This window comes from Vipera ursinii (assembly GCF_947247035.1).
Source record: "Vipera ursinii genome assembly, chromosome: 2".
NCBI classification, from domain to species: domain Eukaryota; kingdom Metazoa; phylum Chordata; class Lepidosauria; order Squamata; family Viperidae; genus Vipera; species Vipera ursinii.
The window spans coordinates 138,179,479-138,198,925 of record NC_139513.1 but is presented as its reverse complement, the minus strand read 5'-3'; the positions used below and the strand labels follow the sequence as shown (position 1 = coordinate 138,198,925).

The following is a 19,447-nucleotide window of genomic DNA, read 5'->3' as shown; positions in this document are numbered from 1 at the left end:
AAACTAAAACCCAATTGAGGCATGTATTAACTGTCTCCCTTTCAGCATAAACAGTACCAGTTAATAAGCCAATTACATTCACAATAAAGAACCTTTAACTGGGTGCCTTTTACATGCCCCACTCTTTGTTTTGGGAAGATCCTGTGCCAGCTGCAAGTGAAAATGTGTTAGTATTGCTTGGCGTGGCTAGACCACCTTGAGGAAAAATGGTATCGTGTCTGTTTTCTAGCTAGAGCAAAGTACTGAGATGTTCTTTACTGGAAACCAGGACCCCGTCATTCAAAATCATGTTGTCAGATGGATTAGGGTCAAGTTACATTGAGCTGTTTAATATAGAAAGATTTAACAAAGCCATAGGTAACTGATGGAGGTCCTACCTAGGACCTACTTAAATAGAGTTCCTGGCCAGCAGGTGGCACCAAACGCATTCGTGCTGAGAACTGGTAGGAACCATTCTGAGCATTGTAAGGAAACAGTCCAGTGAACCTAGAACAGCTTCTCAAGTCATATGGCCGGTAATGCTGAGTTCAGCAACCATTCCAGCTGTAACGCCAGACATTTAAAAGTCCATTGATACGAAAGTTCACATCCAACTTCAGTGCAATGTTTAATATTGTATTATGGCTCAAAAATCTATTAAGAGCACACAAAGTAAGTTAAATACTTGAATCCATCCACAACGTGTTTGCGTATGTTTTACAGTCTGCGTGTAGTACTTTTCACGATGTCAGCATGGACCTGGGGCTGGTTCATGGATCTTCGTGTTTCAGAGACAGTAGATTGTGTTTGGCCTTCCGAGGCTCGGGGCCTTTCTGAAGAACTGAAGAACATATCAATTGTAGAGAGAAATAATTCTTTCTGGTGCAGGCCTTGTTTCAGTTATCATCTAGGGTTTTTCTTCTACTGAACACCGTTTCACACCCTGATTGCAAAACTGCAGACTTGGGAGTCCCTAATGACTGCAACACTAATTAGGTTAGCCAGAGGAAACCCCTTAAAAGGTGCACCCACTTGCTGAGGTATGTCTCAGCACTTTGGACAGAGGGCCTTTTTATGTAACTTTCCCTCAAGATTCACACTTGGTCCCCACACCTTTTTGTCTTGCAGGAAGCAGTCAAAAAAAATCTCTTTTATAGGGAAATTCTTTTGAGTGTAGCTTTTTTAACCCACTTGTAGTTGTTTCAACCTTGGATTTATTTTTATGGTTATCTATTTACATCCTATGATTTGAAAGATATGCTAAAGAGGATAGTGAAGTTAACTGTTATAGTAATACCAGTATAGCAATAGCAAGGCAATTAGACTTACACACTGCTGCACAGTGCTTTAGAGCCCTCTCTAAGTGGTTTACAGAGTCAGCCTATGGCCTCTAACAATCTGGCTCCTCATTTTATTGACCTCGGAAGGATGGAAGGCTGAGTCAACCTTGAACCGGTTGGAACTGAACTCCTGGAGTGAGCAGTGAGTTAGCCTAAACTACTGCATTCTAACCACTGTGCCACCACATCTCTATGCAAAATAATAATAATAATAATAATAATAATAATAATAATAATAATAATAATAATAATAATAATAATAATAATTTGGAAGGGACCTTGGAGGTCATCTAGCCCAACCCCCTGCTCACGCAGAAAACCCTATACCAAATGGCTGTCCAGTCTCTTCTTAAAAACTTCCAGTGTTGGAGCATTCACAGCTTCTGGAGGCAGATTGTTCCATTGGTTAATTGTTCTGTCAGGAAGTTTCTCCTTAGTTCTAGGTTGCTTCTCTCCTTGGTTAGTTTCCATCCATTGCTTCTTGTCCGGCTTTCGGGTGCTTTGGGAAGTTAACAAAAACTGATGATTTTTTTTCCAGTTAATGCATGGGTAGTTCCTTCTAGCACTAAAGATGTCAGGATTTTTTTAACCATTGGCCTCTAATTTCTTTAAGGGGTTATACTATACTTTAGTTCCACAGATGCCCCCATAATTATAAAGATATTCTTTCTGGATTCTTACTAAATCATTTGCTAAAATGTGTGCCAACAGCAGAAACTATATAACTTTGATCCTAAGTCAAAAATTGAACTACCTTGGTTTATTTATTTATTTTATTTATTTATTTTTGGGACTTATATGCCGCCCTATCTCCCAAAGGACTCAGGGCGGCTTACAACAATAAAAACAACAATACAAAAATTAAAAAACGAATTAAATAACAGCCCCAAAATAAATTAACTATAGTTAAAAATTAAAACATATTTAAAAACCCATCATCAATCCAGGTCAGCCTGATGGAAGAAGAAAGTTTTGAGGTCGCGGCGAAAGGACCGGAGGTCCAGGGCCATCCGAAGCTCAAGGGGGAGTTGGTTCCAAAGGGCTGGTGCTCCCACAGAGAAGGACCTCCCCCTGGGGATCGCCAGCCGACATTGTCTGGCCGACGGCACCCTGAGGAGGCCCTCCCTGTGTGAGCGCACCAGGCGATGGGAAGTCGTCCCCGGTAGCAGACGGTCCTGCAAATATCCCGGGCCTAAGCCATGTAGGGCTTTAAAGGTAAGTACCAGCACCTTAAATCTCGCCCGGAAGACAACTGGTAGCCAATGCAGCTCACGCAGGAGGGGTGTAATATGGGAGTATCGGGATGCTCCCATCACTACCCGCGCGGCTGCATTCTGCACCAGCTGAAGCCTCCGGGTGGTCTTCAAGGGCAGCCCCAAGTAGAGAGCATTGCAGTAATCTATCAAAGAGGTAACGAGTGCATGAGTGACCGTACGTAGGGCATCTCGGTCCAGATAGGGGCGCAACTGGCGCACCAGGCGAACCTGGGCAAATGCCCCCCTGGCCACGACTCCAATATGATCTTCAAAACTGAGTCGTGAGTCCAGGAGGACGCCTAAATTGCGCGCCCTATCAACGGGAGGCAACACCTCTCCTCCCATAACCAAAGATGGAACCTCTTGGACAAGTCGAGATGCCGGTACGTAAAGCCACTCAGTCTTGGCCGGGTTGAGCTGGAGCCTGTTCTTCCCCATCCAAATCCGTACCGCTTCCAGGCAACGGGACATCACGTCAAGGGCATCACTGGCTTGGTTCGGGGTGGAGATAAAGAGCTGGGTATCATCGGCATATTGATGATACCTCACCCCAAAACCACAGATGATCTCACCCAGCGGCTTCATATAGATGTTGAACAGGAGGGGCGAGAGCACCGACCCCTGAGGCACCCCACAATTAAGGGGCCTAGGGGTTGACCTCTGCCCTCCTGTCAACACCGTCTGCGAGCGGCCCGAGAGGTAGGAGGAGAACCACCATAAAACGGTGCCTCCCACTCCCAACCCCGCAAGACGTCGCAGCAAGATACCATGGTCGATGGTATCAAAAGCCGCTGAGAGATCTAAAAGGACCAGGACAGAGGAATAACCCCTGTCTCGGGCCCGCCAGAGATCATCCACCAGTGCGACCAATGCCGTCTCCGTGCTGTACCCGGGCCTGAAACCCGATTGGTACGGATCTAGATACTCAGTTTCCTCCAGGACCAAAGGGAGCTGCCATGCCATCACGCTCTCAACAACCTTCGCAAGAAAGCGAAGGTTGGAGACAGGACGAAAGTTGTTTAAAATAGCTGGATCCAAGGCAGGTTTCTTGAGGAGGGGCCTTACCACCGCCTCCTTCAAGGAAGCATTTATAACTGCCAGGAGCCAGCCTCGTGTAACCTCCCGGGCCGCATAAACCAGCCAGGAGGGACACGGGTCCAACAAACACGTGGCGGCACTTAATTTCCCCATGATCCTGTCCACTTCATCCGGAGTCACAGGATCAAACTCCTCCCAGATATTATTGGCCAAACCCATCGTTTCCCCCTCGTCAGATACTGCTCAGTCGGAGTCCAAGCCAGCCCGAATCTGAGCGATTTTATCCACCAGATACTCACTAAACTCCTCGGCCCGTCCCTGCAAGGGGTCCTCTCCCATCCCCTGATTTAAAAGGGAACGGGTCACCCTAAACAGGGCGGCCGGGCGGTTATCTGCGGATGCAATGAGGGTGGCGAAGCGAGCAAGCTTCGCCACCTCCATTGCCACAAGGTAAGATCTAGAAAAGGATCTTAACTGTGTCTGGTCAGACTCGGACCGAGTGGACCTCCAAATGCTCTCTAGGCCCCTTCTCCGGCGCTTCATCTCCCGCAGGTCCATGGAGAACCAAGGAGCAAGCCGGGATCTGCGCCGGGTCAGAGGCCTCAAAGGCACAACATGGTCGAGAGCCTCCAAAGCCGCCTGTTGCCAGGCATCAACTAAGGTCTCGACCGGGCTGTGGGAAAGGGAGGAAGGAATAAATCCAAGCGCCGTCTGGAACCTATCTGGGTCCATCAGGCGCCTGGGGCGGAACCACCTGGTCGGTTCCGCCTCCCAGCAGCGGGGAGTGGCATGACGGAGGCTCAGCCGCAGGAGATAATGGTCTGTCCATGAAAGGGGTTGAGATGTTGGAGTAACCCCACCCAGACCATTAAGCCACTGCCCAGAGATGAAAATAAGGTCGGGCGTGTTTCCCCCCTCGTGGGTCGGACCCTGAATAATCTGGGTCAGGTCCATGGCTATCATGGAAGCCATGAACTCTCGGGCCACCCCCGACGCACCACCCAGGGAAGGCAGGTTAAAATCTCCCAGAACCATAAGCCTGGGAAACTCAACCGCCAACCCTGAGAGAGCGTCGAGTAGCCTGGGCAGGGCTGTTGCCACGCAGCTGGGAGAAAGGTACATGAGCAACAGACCCAGCTGACCCCCAGGACCCCACCTCAGGAGAAGGGACTCACATCCGCCGATCTGCGGGGCAGTGGTCTCCCGCGGACAAAGGGCCTCCTTAATAACAACTGCCACCCCCCCGCCCCTACCCTGAGCCCGAGGCTGGTGAAGCACACGGAAACCTGGTGGGCATAACTCAATCAGAGGGACCCCTCCCTCCGGGCCCAACCAGGTTTCAGTGATGCATGCCAGGTCTGAAGGTTTAATATCATGAACACTTTCTTGCATGTTTTAAGTCATAATGAGTATGAGTATAAATGTAATTTAGAAATGAATAAAATTGCAAATTGTCAGTGTGAGAGATTGCAGCACTACGTGTCTGTCTGTGTTTGTTTGCATAGAAACAAGAACAAGATACCTGAGTCATTAGTAACCACAATGTTTATGTGTACCAAATTTAAAGTAGCTTTCACAGTAAGAAATACTGATTCTAGCATGAGGTCTGTAAGACCCTTGACTGGCAAGTAGATCTCAAATTGTATACAGATAGTCCTTGACTCATAATAGTTCATTTAATAACTGTTCAAAGTTACAACAGCACTGAAAAAAGTGGTGGGATTCAGCCAGTTCGCACCACTTTGGCAGAACCGGTAACAAATTTTTTGTTGCCCAGGCCTAGAATGGACTTCCAGAAGCAACATCCACACAGAGAACTGGTTGTTCACATATTTGAATCCCACCACTGCTTATGACCATTTTTCACACTTGTGATTGTTCCCTCCCCGTGATCACGTAATCAAAATTTGGACACTTTGCAACTGATTCATATTTATGACGGTTGCAGTGTCCTGGGCTCATGTGATCATATTTGCGACCTTCTGACAAGCAAAGTCAGTGGGAAAGCCAGAATCATTTAACAACTGTGTTACTGACTTAGCAACTACAGTGATTCACTTACCATTTGTGGCAAGAAAGCTCATAAAAGGGGGCAAAATTCACTTAACAAATGTCTCACTTAGCAAAAGAAATTTTGGGCTCAGTTGTGGTCGTAAGTCAAGGACTACCTGTATGCTATGGGTAAGAAACAGGATTCACATAAAGAATTATTGTTTTTTTATCTTCCATTCTGAAAGAGCCATACCATTACATACACTAATTCAGTTGCCAAATTTGAAAAACACTGATTTACACCAATTTAGCCTCATTTTGCCATCCTCCCTATAAGAAAACAACAGCCTCTGTCAAGCCTTCCTTCAACATTACCCCTTGCCATCCACCCCCATCTTCCTGCAATTTACCTATCTTGCTAAGCCAGTGGAAACTGCTTTATTGCCTTTAATGGGAGACGTGAGCATTTGCTCATGAGGCGTGCATGGGCATGTGCGTTGTCACTCACAAAGCAGTCTCGCCACTTGCTATTTCTCAACTGGAGGCTGTTTAAAAGATTTCTACCTTGGTCTTTCCTGTATTTTTCCGCTCAGCTTTCTCAGAGCTCTTTTCTCGTGCTGTTTTTGTAATTTCGTACTACATTATGCCAGGAAAAAAAATATATTCTGAAATGTAATAATTGATAATTTTGTACATTTTTTTGTCCTTTTGGAAGGGATGCTTAGTGACAATTTGCCAAATTCTGACAGCACTGAGATGATAGGAGACTGAGCTCACTGTGGCTTGGATTGTCCTATAACACAAACCATATTAATTGTAGGACTCTAAGGTATCTTTTGGATTCTTTCTTAAACTTTACACATTTGATGATATCGTGCATCTGCTTCAAGTAGTAAGAGAAAATACTTTCTCTGAAGCATGTGCTCTACAAATTTTTTCCCCCTACGTCTCAGACTTTAAGAATCAATTTGCAAATGGATTTTGGGGGCAATTCCTGATTTGCACCTGCTTCCTACTCTCTCCTTTGCAAAGTCTACAAAACATTTCAATGCTCTCAGCTAAACTGCTAGTAAATCGGAACAGAAAATCTGACTACTGACTACAAATACTTACTACTGTACTTAATAAGAGTCAAACCAAATGTCTGTCTAATTCACATTCTATGAATTCTCACAGAATAAGGGGTACTGGAATAAACCATCTAGAGCAGCGGCCACCAATTTTATGGACACCAGGGACCGGTTCCGTGGAGATAGGCTTTTCTGCGGACTGGAGGGGCCATGGGTTTGCGTACTGCCTGCATCCCATAGATGCAGCTTCGCTTGTTTAAATGGCCCAGTTTCTAGTGCTGGTCCACAGACTGGGGGTTGGGGACCCCTGATCTAGAGCACTTTGCCCTGATATGTTATGTGTCCACTAAGGAGGGACACTTATGCCTGGGATTGTCAGGGTAGAATCTTTTCACTGAGATTTTCCAGAGGAAATGTTTTAAAGTCTTTTCTTGTAACAAACTCTTGGAATTGGTTGGATTGCCAAATGACAGAAATGCACATCAAGATGGGTCTTTTATACAACAACGTCCTCAAACTCAGTTCAGTTGTTTTTGATTTCAGGGGAAAATAAAAGCCATTAGCTTATATGGCTTTGGAGAACATGACTGCTGGCATAGGATCTAAACAAATTCCAATTACATGTTCCTGATGATTCCTCTTGTCTGGATAATGGACAGATTTAGCTTCTTTCCATATATATATACCTGTATACTCATAGAATTGAAATAGAACCACTTGAAATTCATTTTTTTTCTATTTGTATGAGCCCGATCTTTTATCAGCCCAGTCCTGAATCTGTGTAGCTTTTCTTTGGCCTTATTTGACTGTGTTCGAACAGCAGGACCAGGGTTGGACATAACAGATGATACAAGAAGATGATGTTCACATTGAATAATTTCTGCATGCTTACAGTTTCAAGGCTTCTCCTTCCTGTTCCCTCCATCTTTTTCTCCTGCAGGGATTATTGAAGATTATAAACCTCCTTTCTTTGACTTGGTTCCAGTCGACCCCAGCTTTGAAGACATGAAAAAAGTGGTTTGCACTGACCAGCAGACACCCACCATTCCCAATCGGATGTTCTCTGATCCAGTGAGTGATGCAATCTGTTAGAAAGATAACTTTTAGCAGTTTGTGTTGTTAAGAGGAGGGGGTTCCTGTTGTTTTAAAAAGGACGCTTGTTGAGCTAGGACTGCTGTGTGGCCATCAACTTCCATGCTACAAGATGCTTTCTTGCCTTCTGTGGGGCAGAAGGCAAGAAAGCATCTCGTAGCATGCCAGCATAGGAATCAGGCTTCCCAGCTAGATCTATTGAACAGTTTGGGGAGACGGAAGCTTCTTCCATGCAGGAGGGAAGCTATGCCCTCTCCAAACAATGCCATGTATCTTCTAGCTGTCATCATCATCATCATCATCATCAGAAGAAGAAGAAGAAGAAGAAGAAGAAGAAGAAGTTGGAAGGGACCTTGGAGGTCATCTAGTCCAACCCCCTGCTCAGGCAGGAAACCCTATACCATTTCAGGCAAATGGCTGTCCAGTCTCTTCTTAAAGACCTCCAGTGTTGGAGCATTGACCACCTGCAGCACACTGCTGGCTCATATTGAAGTGATTTGTCTACTAGGTCTTGGAAAGATGAGATGATTTACCCCGTTCATTCACTCCCCTTCTTCTCTGAGAGAGCTGTTCTAATGGCCATTTTTAGCACTTCTTCCAAAGCAGTGCTCCTTAGCCTAAGCCACTTTAAAATGTGTAGACTTCAGCTCCCAGAATTCCTCAGCCAACATGCTGACTGGGGTATTCTGGGAGTTGGAAGTCCACACATTTTAAAACTGCAAGGTTGAGAAACTGCTCTACAGCTGCAGGGTAGGCATTTCCCTATAAGGATCCCCACTCTCGCTACACAAGGGTTGCTGTGCCTTGGTGTTTTATTCCCCTAGCCTAGGAGAAATCTGGGCTGCCCCACCACATTATGGCTCTGTTAACTATTTAATCTGTTAATGACATTTATGTGGCAACCCATTTCACAAAAAGTGACTTTGGACAGCATACAACAATCAACAAAATAGAAAATAATTATAATCATTATAAAAATATCAAGTCATTATTAAAACCAAAACACCACTACAAACAATTAAATATACAAACCACACAGAGCAGACATGTCAAACACAAGGCCCGGGGGCCGGATCCGGCCCGCGAAGTGGTTTCATGCGGCCCGTGAAGCCATCCTGGAAACACTGAGAGAACGGCCCCCACTGCCTTGGCCCTGGCCCAGAGACCCTCCTTCTGCCAGAGACCCTCAGATCTGTCCCACTCCTGCCCAGGCCCCCATAGGCACCCTTGATGCGAACGATGTAGAGCTGGCCACGCCCACCCAGTAGGCCATACGCACTCTAGCCACGCCCACCCAATAGGCCACACCCACCCTGGCCATACCCACCCGGACCCCTGAGGGCAACTGCAATGCTGATGCGGCCCTCAATGAAATTGAGTTTGACACCCCTGACACAGAGTGAGTAAAAAGATGGATCATGGTGGAGACGTCTAGAAATATCTCTAATTCCCCCGTATTTTACTTACCGTGGAGAGAAATGAGGATTGAGACTATTAGAGCATGGGTCTTCAAACTTGGCCCTTTTATGACTTGTGGACTTCAACTCCCAGAATTCCTCAGCTAGGCACACTGGATTGCTTTGTAAGCTTGTTGCAAAAATTACCAGGTGGATTTGAGAGGCACACTCTCCACAGGGTAACTTCTAAAAAAATAATATTTCTAACAGTTCAGATTGCCAGTCTTCCATTTGAAGATTTATCATATAGTTTATGTCTCTTCTAGTTAGCCAGAACACACTGTGCCCATCTGTGTCTTGCCCTTTCCAGTTCTCTGTCCAACCTTTTTTCTACATTTTCTATCTTTCCCCCCAAAAAAAATTTTGTTACAAAAACCAGTATTCTACTATTGTAGAACATCTGCCAGAGATAGGGCTGAATGAATGAAGCAAAGGGATAGGGAAGAAAATCCATGACTTGCTCTCTGTTTTCTGACTTGATACCTGGCAAATTAGCTGCAGGACCTATTCTGGACTTTTATAGGTCAGAAAAGCGCAGATTGCGTTGTAAATTATGACTTCAGATCCCTGGGAGAGACTCTTGGCACTAGTTCAGGGAAAGAAAAAGAAAAAAAAAGAATGCAAAGATAAGAGGAGCAGGAAGAAACGTGGGCAGCGGGTGCTGGAATCCCAGAAGCTAGAGGGGAGGAGGGTGACCAGGGCCTTGGGTGGTCAGGAGATAAAATGCCACCACAAAGCTATTCACCCTCCTTAGAATAAACCACACAGGCAAACAAGTGGATGATAAGGGGTTGTTTGTTGCATTACAGGCCACCAAACTGAGGTTTCCTTCATGTAAACAAGGGCGTGCCCCAATTAGCAATTGAATTTGAACAGGGTCACTATCTTAATTAAGCAAGGGAGACATGAAGAGCCAGCATCATTGAACTTGAGCACCATTTCATTCCTCGAAGAGCCCTGTCCACTATTTTACCGCATAAAGAAAGCTTTTGTTTCTCATCCTCATATTCCTAAGGTCTTTTTTTTTCCCTTCCAGAAACCACTAAATGGTAAATATCTCATTTTTGTCCTTAAACTGAATTAGGTGGTCAGATAGCAAATAGCTCAAGATCACCTGATGGAGCTCCTGACTGAGGTGGATTTCCTTGGGCCAAGCATCTCTGTGGCATAATACCATTGACTGCTAAGACACTAGGGCAGGGGTAGCCAACCTTGGCTCTTTTATGACTCGTGGACTTCAACTCCCAGAATTCCTGAGCCAGCTGCCGGCTCAGGAATTCTGGGAGTTGAAGTCCACGAGTCATAAAAGAGCCAAGGTTGCCTACCCCTGCACTAGGGGAAGTGGGGGTGTGGTTTTTTTCTATACAGGTAGTCCTCAGCTTACAACTACAATTGGGTACAAAATTTCTATTGCTAAATGAATCAGTTGTTAAGTGAATTTTGCCCCATTTTATGACCTTTTTGCCACAGTTGTTAAGTAAATTGCTGCAGCAGTTAATTTAGTAATTTAGTAACACAGTTGCTAAATGAATCTGGCTTCCCCATTGACTTTGCTTGTCAGAAGGTCCCCAAAAGCTATCACACGACCCCGGGACCCTGCAACCGACATAAATATGAGTCAGTTGCCAGGCATCCAAATTTTGATCATGGAGATCCTACAAAGGTCGTAAGTGTGGAAAAAGGTCATAAGTCACTTTTTCAATGTCATTGTAATGAACTGTTGTAAGTCGAGGACAATCTGTACTTTATCTGGAAAGGTGACGATGGAACACAAATTGGAGTGGAGTATTCCGTAATTAAGAAACTCTTCCCAGACTATCGTTGCCAGCTACCAGAAGCCTTGAAACACAAATAATGTATCCTCAATACTAAGTCACATGTTAGCATATGTTAGCCAAAACTGTGCCACGTCCTCCTGATTATGTAACTTTTTCCTATAACATGGGAAATTCTGTAATGTCATCACACAAGCGATATGCTGAGATGACACTTTTAGAGCTGACATTTGTGTGCCTAATGAAGCAATAGCGTAACTTCGCTGTACACCCAAGAAGAAAAACAAATGCAAATCAACCTAACCATTTTCACTGATGTTACTCTAAAGTTACAACAAATAGGGATGAAGTCGCTCACGTTGTCCTTTGCCAAAGATTAAATATTTCTAGTGATAGAGTACCCGTCACAAGATGCACCAATACGTTTATCTTGCCCAGATTATTGCAAGAGTGCTTTGCAAAGGCTGCCTTGGAAGACCATGCAGAAGCTTCATCTTATCCAAACTGTGACACTGCAAGCAGTTAAAGGCACGCCATTGACTGCTAAACACAGGGAGTGCAGGCAGCTGCAGGTTCACTGTTGAAAAACCTGGATGCACTCATCTGCTAAGTTTTAGCCCTTTACTCCAGAAGATAGGCTTAAGATACAGAAGGATCTGGACAGACTCGAACACTGGGCGCTATCTAACAAAATGAAATTCAATGGTGAAAAAAGTAAGGTTCTACATTTAGGCAGGAAAAATCAAATGCACAAGTATAGTATAGGTGGTACCTTGCTCAATAGTAGTAACTGTGAGTCTCGGAGTCCTATTAGACAATCACTTCAATATGAGCCAGCAGTGTGCTGCAGCTGCCAAAAAAAGCCAACACAGTGCTAGGCTGCATTAACAGAGGGATAGAATAAAGATCAAGTGAAGTACTAATACTACTTTACAATGCTTTGGTAAGGCCACACCTGGAATACTGCATCCAGTTTTGGTCACCACGATGTAAAAAAGATGTCGAGACTCTAGAAAGGATGCAGGGAAGAGCAACAAAGATGATTGGGGGACTGGAGGCTAAAACATATAGGGAACGGTTGCTGGAATTGGGTATGTGTAGTTTAACGAAGAGAAGGGTGAGGGGTGACATGATAACAGTGTTCCAATATCTCAGGGGCTGCCACAAAGAAGAGGGAGCCAAGCTATTCTCCAAAGCACCTGAAAGCAGGACAAGAAGCAATGGATGGAAACTAGTCAAGGAGAGAAGCAACCTAGAACTAAGGAGAAACTTCCTGACAGTTAGAACAATTAACCAGTGGAACAACCTGCCTCCAGAAGTGGTGAATGCTCCAACACTGGAAGTTTTTAAGAAGAGACTGGACAGCCATTTGCCTGAAATGGTATCGGGTTTCCTGCCTGAGCAGGGGGTTGGACTAGATGACCTCCAAGGTCCCTTCCAATTTATTATTATTATTATTATTATTATTATTATTATTATTATTATTATTATTATTATTATTATTATTATTATTATTATAGTTTCTTTCCTTCCCTGTCCATCTGTCTCCTGTGCTTGTTCATCTCTCTGTTTTGTTCCTGCCTTCCTCTTTGTTTCTTTCCCAGCTCAGCTACCATTTTTCCTTGCCTCACCCCATTTTTTTAAAAAAAAATGTGTGGGGTTTTTTTTTGAAGAAAGGATGTGTCTGTGCACAAGCATATACAGTGACCATTTAATGACCATTCAAAGTTACAACAGCACTGAAAAAAGTGACTTATGACTGTTTTTCACACTTACGACCATTGCAGCATCTGTATGCTCATGTGATCAAAATTCGGGCACTTGACAACTGGTTCATATTCATGATAGTTGCACAGTGTCCCGGGGGTCATGTGATCACCTTTTGCAACCTTCTGGCAAGCAAAGTCAATGAGGAAGTCAGATTCATTTAACAACGGCATTACTAACTTAACAGCTGCAGTGATTCCCTTAACAATTAAGGCAAGAAAAATCATAAAATGGGGCAAAACTCATTTAACAACTGTCTCACTTAGCAACAGAAATTTTGGGCTTAATTGTGGTTGTAAGTTGAGGACTACCTGTATATGTACTTATGTTTGTGTACATGAGGTTGATTTTGGTGTAATTGGCCATATGCAGATGGGCCTTAGGGACGCGGTGGCTCAGTGGATTAGGACACTGAGCTAGTCGATCAGAAGGTCAGCAGTTTGGCAGGTTGAATCCTGAGTGCCGCGTAACAGAGTGAGCGCCTATTACTTGTCCCAGCTTCTGCCAACCTAGCAGTTTGAAAGCATGTAAAAAATGCAAGTAGAAAAATAGGGACCACTACGGTGGGAAGATAACAGCGTTCCGTGCGCCTTTGGCGTCTAGTCATGCCGGCCACATGACCACGGAGATGTCCTCGGACAAGTGCTGGCTCTTCGGCTTTGAAACGGAGATGAGCACCGGCCCCTAGAGTTGGAAACGACTAGCACGCATGTGCGGGGGAACCTTTACCTTTACCTTGTTGTTGTTAGCTGTGAAGTCGTGTCGTGACCCTATGGACAACGTTCCTCCAGGCCTTCCTGTCCTCTACCATCTTCTGGAGTCCATTTAAGCTCATGCCTACTGCTTCAGTTACTCCATCCAGCCACCTCATTCTCTGTCGTCCCCTTCTTCTCTTGCCCTCAATCTTTCCCAGCATTAGGCTCTTCTCCAGTGAGTCCTTCCTTCTCATTAGGTGGCCAAAGTATTTGAGTTTTAGCTTCAGGATCTGGCCTTCTAAAGAGCAGTCAGGGTTGATCTCCTCTAGGACTGACCGGTTTGATCGCCTTGCAGTCCAAGGGACTCGCAGGAGTCTTCTCCAGCACCATAGTTCAAAGGCCTCAATTCTTTGGCGCTCAGCCTTTTTTATGGTCCAGCTTTCACTACCATACATTGCAACTGGGAAGACCACAGCCTTGACTATACGCACTTTTGTTGTCAGGGTGATGTCTCTGCTTTTTAGTGTGCTGTCTAGATTTGCCATGGCTTTCCTCCCGAGGAGCAAGCATCTTTTAATTTCTTGGAGTGATCTTGGAGCCCAGGAAAATAAAATCTGTCACGACCTCCATTTCTTCCCCATCTATTTTGCCAGGAATTGAGAGGGCCGGATGCCATGATCTTGGTTTTCTTAATGTTAAGTTTCAAACCTTTACCTTAGATGGGCCTTAATTTATTTTATAAATGGGGATCTTATTTTATAGGCATTTCATTCTAATTCATTCTATTTCTGTTATTTTTTTATCCCTGTCCTTCTTGGACAGAAGCATATCCCACCCACGTACTTATTTGAGAGGGTGGGCCTTGCAGAAGATTTTTTTTCTCTGTCTACTCTTTCAAAAGTAGTCATCTTAAAATTCAGAGTTGCCTTCTATTCTGTAAGCAAGATATTTCACTCTTGATGCCTTTCTGATGTCCTCAATGCCTCTCTCCTCAGGGGCCATAACTGTTGCTAGGACACCTCCCTCCCTCCCCTTCCCAGAACTGTGTGATTGACACACAAGCCCTTCTTCCACTTTTCTGCAATCCTTGTCAGACTGTCTTGGTACCCGCATAATGAGGGACAAGAGACTGAATCTGTTACTGCCCCCCTGAGGTGATCTGCACTCAGAACACAATCTGCGAATGGCAGCTTATGGAGAGTCTGGAAAACACCAGGACTAGTTGGTTCTATTTCCGACTTTCATTTCAAAGTGTGCAGAGCTTCCTGTTTCCAACAGACATCTCCAGAAATCCCTGTTCCATCAGATAACCGGAGGCCTATCTCTACGTTCTGCCTCCTACAGTCTGGAGACATTAGCTTCTCAAACGGCATTCTAAATCCTCAGAAGGAAATGAACCTTTCGTTTCCTCAGCTTTTTTCCCCTCCTTTGGGGAGATTTGCTTGCTAGAGATGCAGATATGGCAGCTATATAGTTGAATGAAGCCAACTGGGTGACCTTGCACCGGTCATTCTGTCTCAACTTTAGGTAGAAGGCGATGGCAAACCACTTTTGAAAAAACTTGCCAAGAATTAAAAAGGGACTTGTCCAAGCAGTCACCAGAAGGCAACGTTGACTTGAAGGCACCCCTCCCCCCAAGCAAACATATTTAATAAACTCCTGCTTAGAAGCTCATGTAGTTATTTATATCCCACCTTTATTAACTTTATAAGGTGGCAAACATACATAATACTCCTACCACAGAAACCTGTGAGGTGGGGTCGGGCTGAGAGAGCGTGACCGGCCCAAGGTCACTCAGTCGACTTTCATGCCTAAGGAGGGACTAGAAATCCCAGGCTCCTGGTTTGTAGCTTGGTATCTTAACCACTAGACCAAACTGACTCGCAAATAAGCTGCAAGCCATATTGAGGGGGGAAAATAAACAAAAGGAATTTTATAGCCCTAAGATCTTTTCTATATCATCGTGCATCACAAATGGAAATTGACCAAGTTTGACCCTATCAGAGTAGTAGAGAGATTTTCATATTTGCTTCTGTGTTGATGATGGCACATCAGTTGGCTCAATTGCTGCTTTGCTGCAGAGATAAACCATGACAATAAAATCATTTATATTATACCTTACCAAACTTCAGTCTCTCCCCCCTCCCCTCTAATTCTTTAACATGTGTCTATTCCATTCTTTGGCTGCTGCAGTTTATATGTACTGATCAGATAGGGCACCTAGGAATAATTTTGTGAACTCCAGTGCTAAAATTCTTCTACATTTCAACCAGAATACCAACAAAATCACTGGTGCAACAACAGACCTTCCAACTAAAACTGAGTAATTTTGGGGGGGAGGGGCAGATCACCCTAGTAGGCCTGCCCTTATTGGACATGAGATGCAGATATAATGCAACTTTAATCAAACACTGAGCCACTTATGACAATCAAAAGATCTAAGGTACAGGTAATCCTCAACTTACAACCACAATGGAGCCCAAAATTTCTGTTGCTAAGAAAGACAGTTGTTAAGTGTATTTTGCCCCACTTTGTAACCTTTCTTGCCATAGCTGTTAAGTGTATCACTGCAGTTCTTAAGTTCGTAACCCGGTTGTTAAGTGAATCTGGCTTCCCCACTGACTTTGCTTGTCAGAAGGTTGCAAAAGCTGATCACGTGACCCCAAGACACTGCCACCGTCATAAATATGAATCAGTTGCCTAGCATCTGAATTTTGATCACATGACCGTGGGGATGCTGCAATGATCATAAGTGTGAAAAATGGTCATAAGTTACTTTTTCCAGTGCCATTGTAAATTTGAACTCTTGTAAGTTGAGAACTACTTGTATTCCTACCAAACAAACTGTTGTGTAGTGGGTTCTGGAGAGCAGGAAGGACGCCGAGACAATGATTACAGCATAGCAGCTCTTTATTAGGTGGAAGGGACTGTACTCAGGGAATAGGGGCTACCTGTGCTCTTTATATACCTGGCCAGCACCTGGCCAGGTACTCAACCAACCAATCGGTTTGAACCTCTGTTTCCCGCCGAAATGCTTCCCGCCAAAACAATTACAGTTCAACGCCTCCTGGTGGTGACTCTTATACACAGCTTTAGGTGTTGCAATAAAGCTTAATACATAACACAAACATCTGCCTGATCTGAATAAGAATATAAACTAAGCATTTGATTTTTGTTGTGTGTTGACATTATAGCTGTCCTTGGTGCCATAGCCTTCTGAATTGCTCCAAAATTCAGACACTGAGAATATGACTATTCCGCCCCTAGATGTCATAAATCTAGAAAACCTCAGCATCAACTCCAAAGCTAGCTCTGACTGAAATTCTGTCAGGCACTAGGAAATGACCTGACAATGTTAATTCCTTAATTTATCCTTGATCCAGAGCTTCTATCCTATAGACCCTAACTCTGCTTGTGGTACCAAGTTCAACAAATACCATCCCTGACTTCCACCTCATATTAGCAAGCAGGCCTGATGTTTAAAAACAGACGGACCATCCTTTAAAACATGTACGAAAATCTCATAGTCCCACCCTTGTAAGACTATGATGTACAGTCCCAACATCGAGGACTTATTCAGTAAACCATAGTTAAAAACTGTGTCAAGCCTTTGCTCAGGATTGGAGTCCAGTGCATACACATGCAAGATTCTACTTGTATAGGCTTTTGGAAAATGTGTTTAAGTCTAGATTTTAATTCTAACTATCCCTTCTCTTTCCATCACCCCCCCCCTCATCTTTCAGGCTTTATCTTCCCTAGCTAAGATCATGAAAGAATGCTGGTTCCAGAGTCCACCAGCAAGACTCACAGCTCTGAGGATTAAAAAGACACTGAAAAAACTCAGCAACTGCTTCCACAAAGCCAAATACTCTCCTAACTTCTAGGACCAGAGATTGGATTTCTAACTCCTTAGCTCAAAGGAAGTTCAAGGTCACCCGTTCAAAGTTTCCTGCTGGTCCTGGCCTCTGTCTGTGGCTTCAATAAACCTCCTTTGAAACTTGACCAAGAGGATTTGGACTAGAGCTGTATGGTTCAAACTGACTCTCTGCAGGGAAGTTTCACAGAACAGATGACAGCTTCTGGAATCCTTAATTTGTTCCTCTAGCAACAAAAGGAGGTGGGGCATGCCCACTTTTTAGAGAATGTACATTAATATAAATACTCCCTGGATCTGTAACCTGACGCCAGCCTGTCTCGCCACCAAATCCTGAAAAATGGGAGGGATCCCACTTGCAAAGAACACAGCTGCTATGCCCAAAGGGGTGGCTGCCTTTGAAATGCCAGTTAAGGATCATTTGCAAGGTAGTGTTTAGATTGAACGTATAAAATCTCTTCGTGCCTCTAGCTGTGTGTGCATGCATGTGCATACATGTGTGCAGAGGAGCCATTTCAAAAATGCATGCAATGGTTTAAAGGGGCAGATACAACTATGCAAACGTTTGTGCCAGATGAATCTGAGACCACTCTATCTGTCCATATGTGAGCATGGTCAGCGTGATATTGCTTTGCTTGTATATGTAGTCATGATTTTTTTATATATAAGCCTTAATTTAATAGCACAAGGCTCCAAAATGGCTTTCCATTCTGTAATTGATTTTAGAACCAGCCCTGACTAGCCCTGCCATATAATCCCAGAACATGATCAGTAAAAACAGGGTGTAGCAACCATGCTGAACAGAGCTGGTTTTACTCTCTTTATGGATGGGAGACAACTAGTGAACCTTACGCACACGCACATAAATGCACATGCACACATATGATGCATTTTTTTCTGCATTTGAATCCAGCAAGAGTTAAGCATCACCCACACTATAATGTTCAGCCACTGCAGCTTTTCTTAGGTGTCGTCATTTTTTTAAGGCAACTTTTAGCCAATGTCCAACAGCTGGATTTGCATATACTGTACGTACATCAACTTAATTTTGAGAAATTTAAGTATGCGGATGCAATGTGAGACAAAAGTCTAACCAAATAAAAACTTCACCCTTTTGATTTTAAAATGGGGGTGAGAGGAATGGGCCCTGTCTAAAATATAAGCTGGGTCAATCATTACTCTTTCCACTTGGTGTTACTATATTGCATGGATGAGTTGCAATAGCTGTAAGCTACACAAACCCTGTGCACAAACTTGAGTCCAATAATTCCACTAAGACTGAGATGGGTAGATTCCTTCTTGACACGCCAGATATATCTATAAGTGAACAAATTGCAAAGGCTAAGGCCTGTCCTTGTAAAATTACTATTTTGAATAAAAGGGTGGAAGGTGGAAAACGTTGGCCACTTTTTAATCAGACCTAAGACTGAACATCTGAATAGCCTATTACAAAATAAGACAAAACATTAACAGGAAAGTGTAATGGGGAAGGCCTGTTCATTCAGGAGAATTGTGCTAACATCTCCAAGGAATTAGCTTTCTATGTCTTAGAAATGTATATCAGCACATAACATATCCAAGATCGCTGAGTAGAACTGAGTGAAAAACACATAATCTCATTTCATCAAAAGCCTCGAAATTGCTTTGAGATCATTACTAATTTGCACAGAAATTATTTTTGTATTTATTAAACATGCTTGGGGGGGAGGTGGGAAATCAGCAGCTTTTTGTTATTGTTTGCAAAAATGTTCCAAAATAACTGGGTCCAGACAAAGATTCTATAATGGGAAATAAGGATGAGAAACACAAATTAACAAAGGAGGACAAAGAGTTTCAGGGGAGAAAACAACAGTTTTGTGTGTTTTTTTAAAGCTACAACTCCATTCAGAGACCACTTAAGTCCCATTAGGACTAACAGGAGTCAAGTGTTCTAAATGCACTCCCAGATGGCAAGTAATAATTAAACTATTATGCCTTTTCTTTCAGCTCATAAAAATGAGCGGTACATGCAAGCTTGCTGGATTACAGTAGTTTAAAACAGGAGAGGAAAAAAACGTATTTGTTGAGGGACACATCCAAAGCTGAATTGGAATCTGAATCCAGGATTTCCTC

The 19,447-nt window shown here is 43.9% G+C and overlaps 1 protein-coding gene across 1 annotated transcript in view; it reads left to right on the top strand.

Moving 5' to 3' along the window:
- The window catches only part of ACVRL1 (activin A receptor like type 1), a 38,919-nt gene extending 21,453 nt beyond the window's left edge, over positions 1 to 17,466 (top strand). The window contains exons 7-8 of the mRNA XM_083352123.1: positions 7,616 to 7,746; positions 17,205 to 17,466. Coding sequence (XP_083208249.1) covers positions 7,616 to 7,746; positions 17,205 to 17,345 — 272 coding nt within the window. The 3' untranslated portion in view covers positions 17,346 to 17,466. The remainder of the gene's footprint in view (positions 1 to 7,615; positions 7,747 to 17,204) is intronic.
- Positions 17,467 to 19,447: the final 1,981 nt, after the last annotated feature.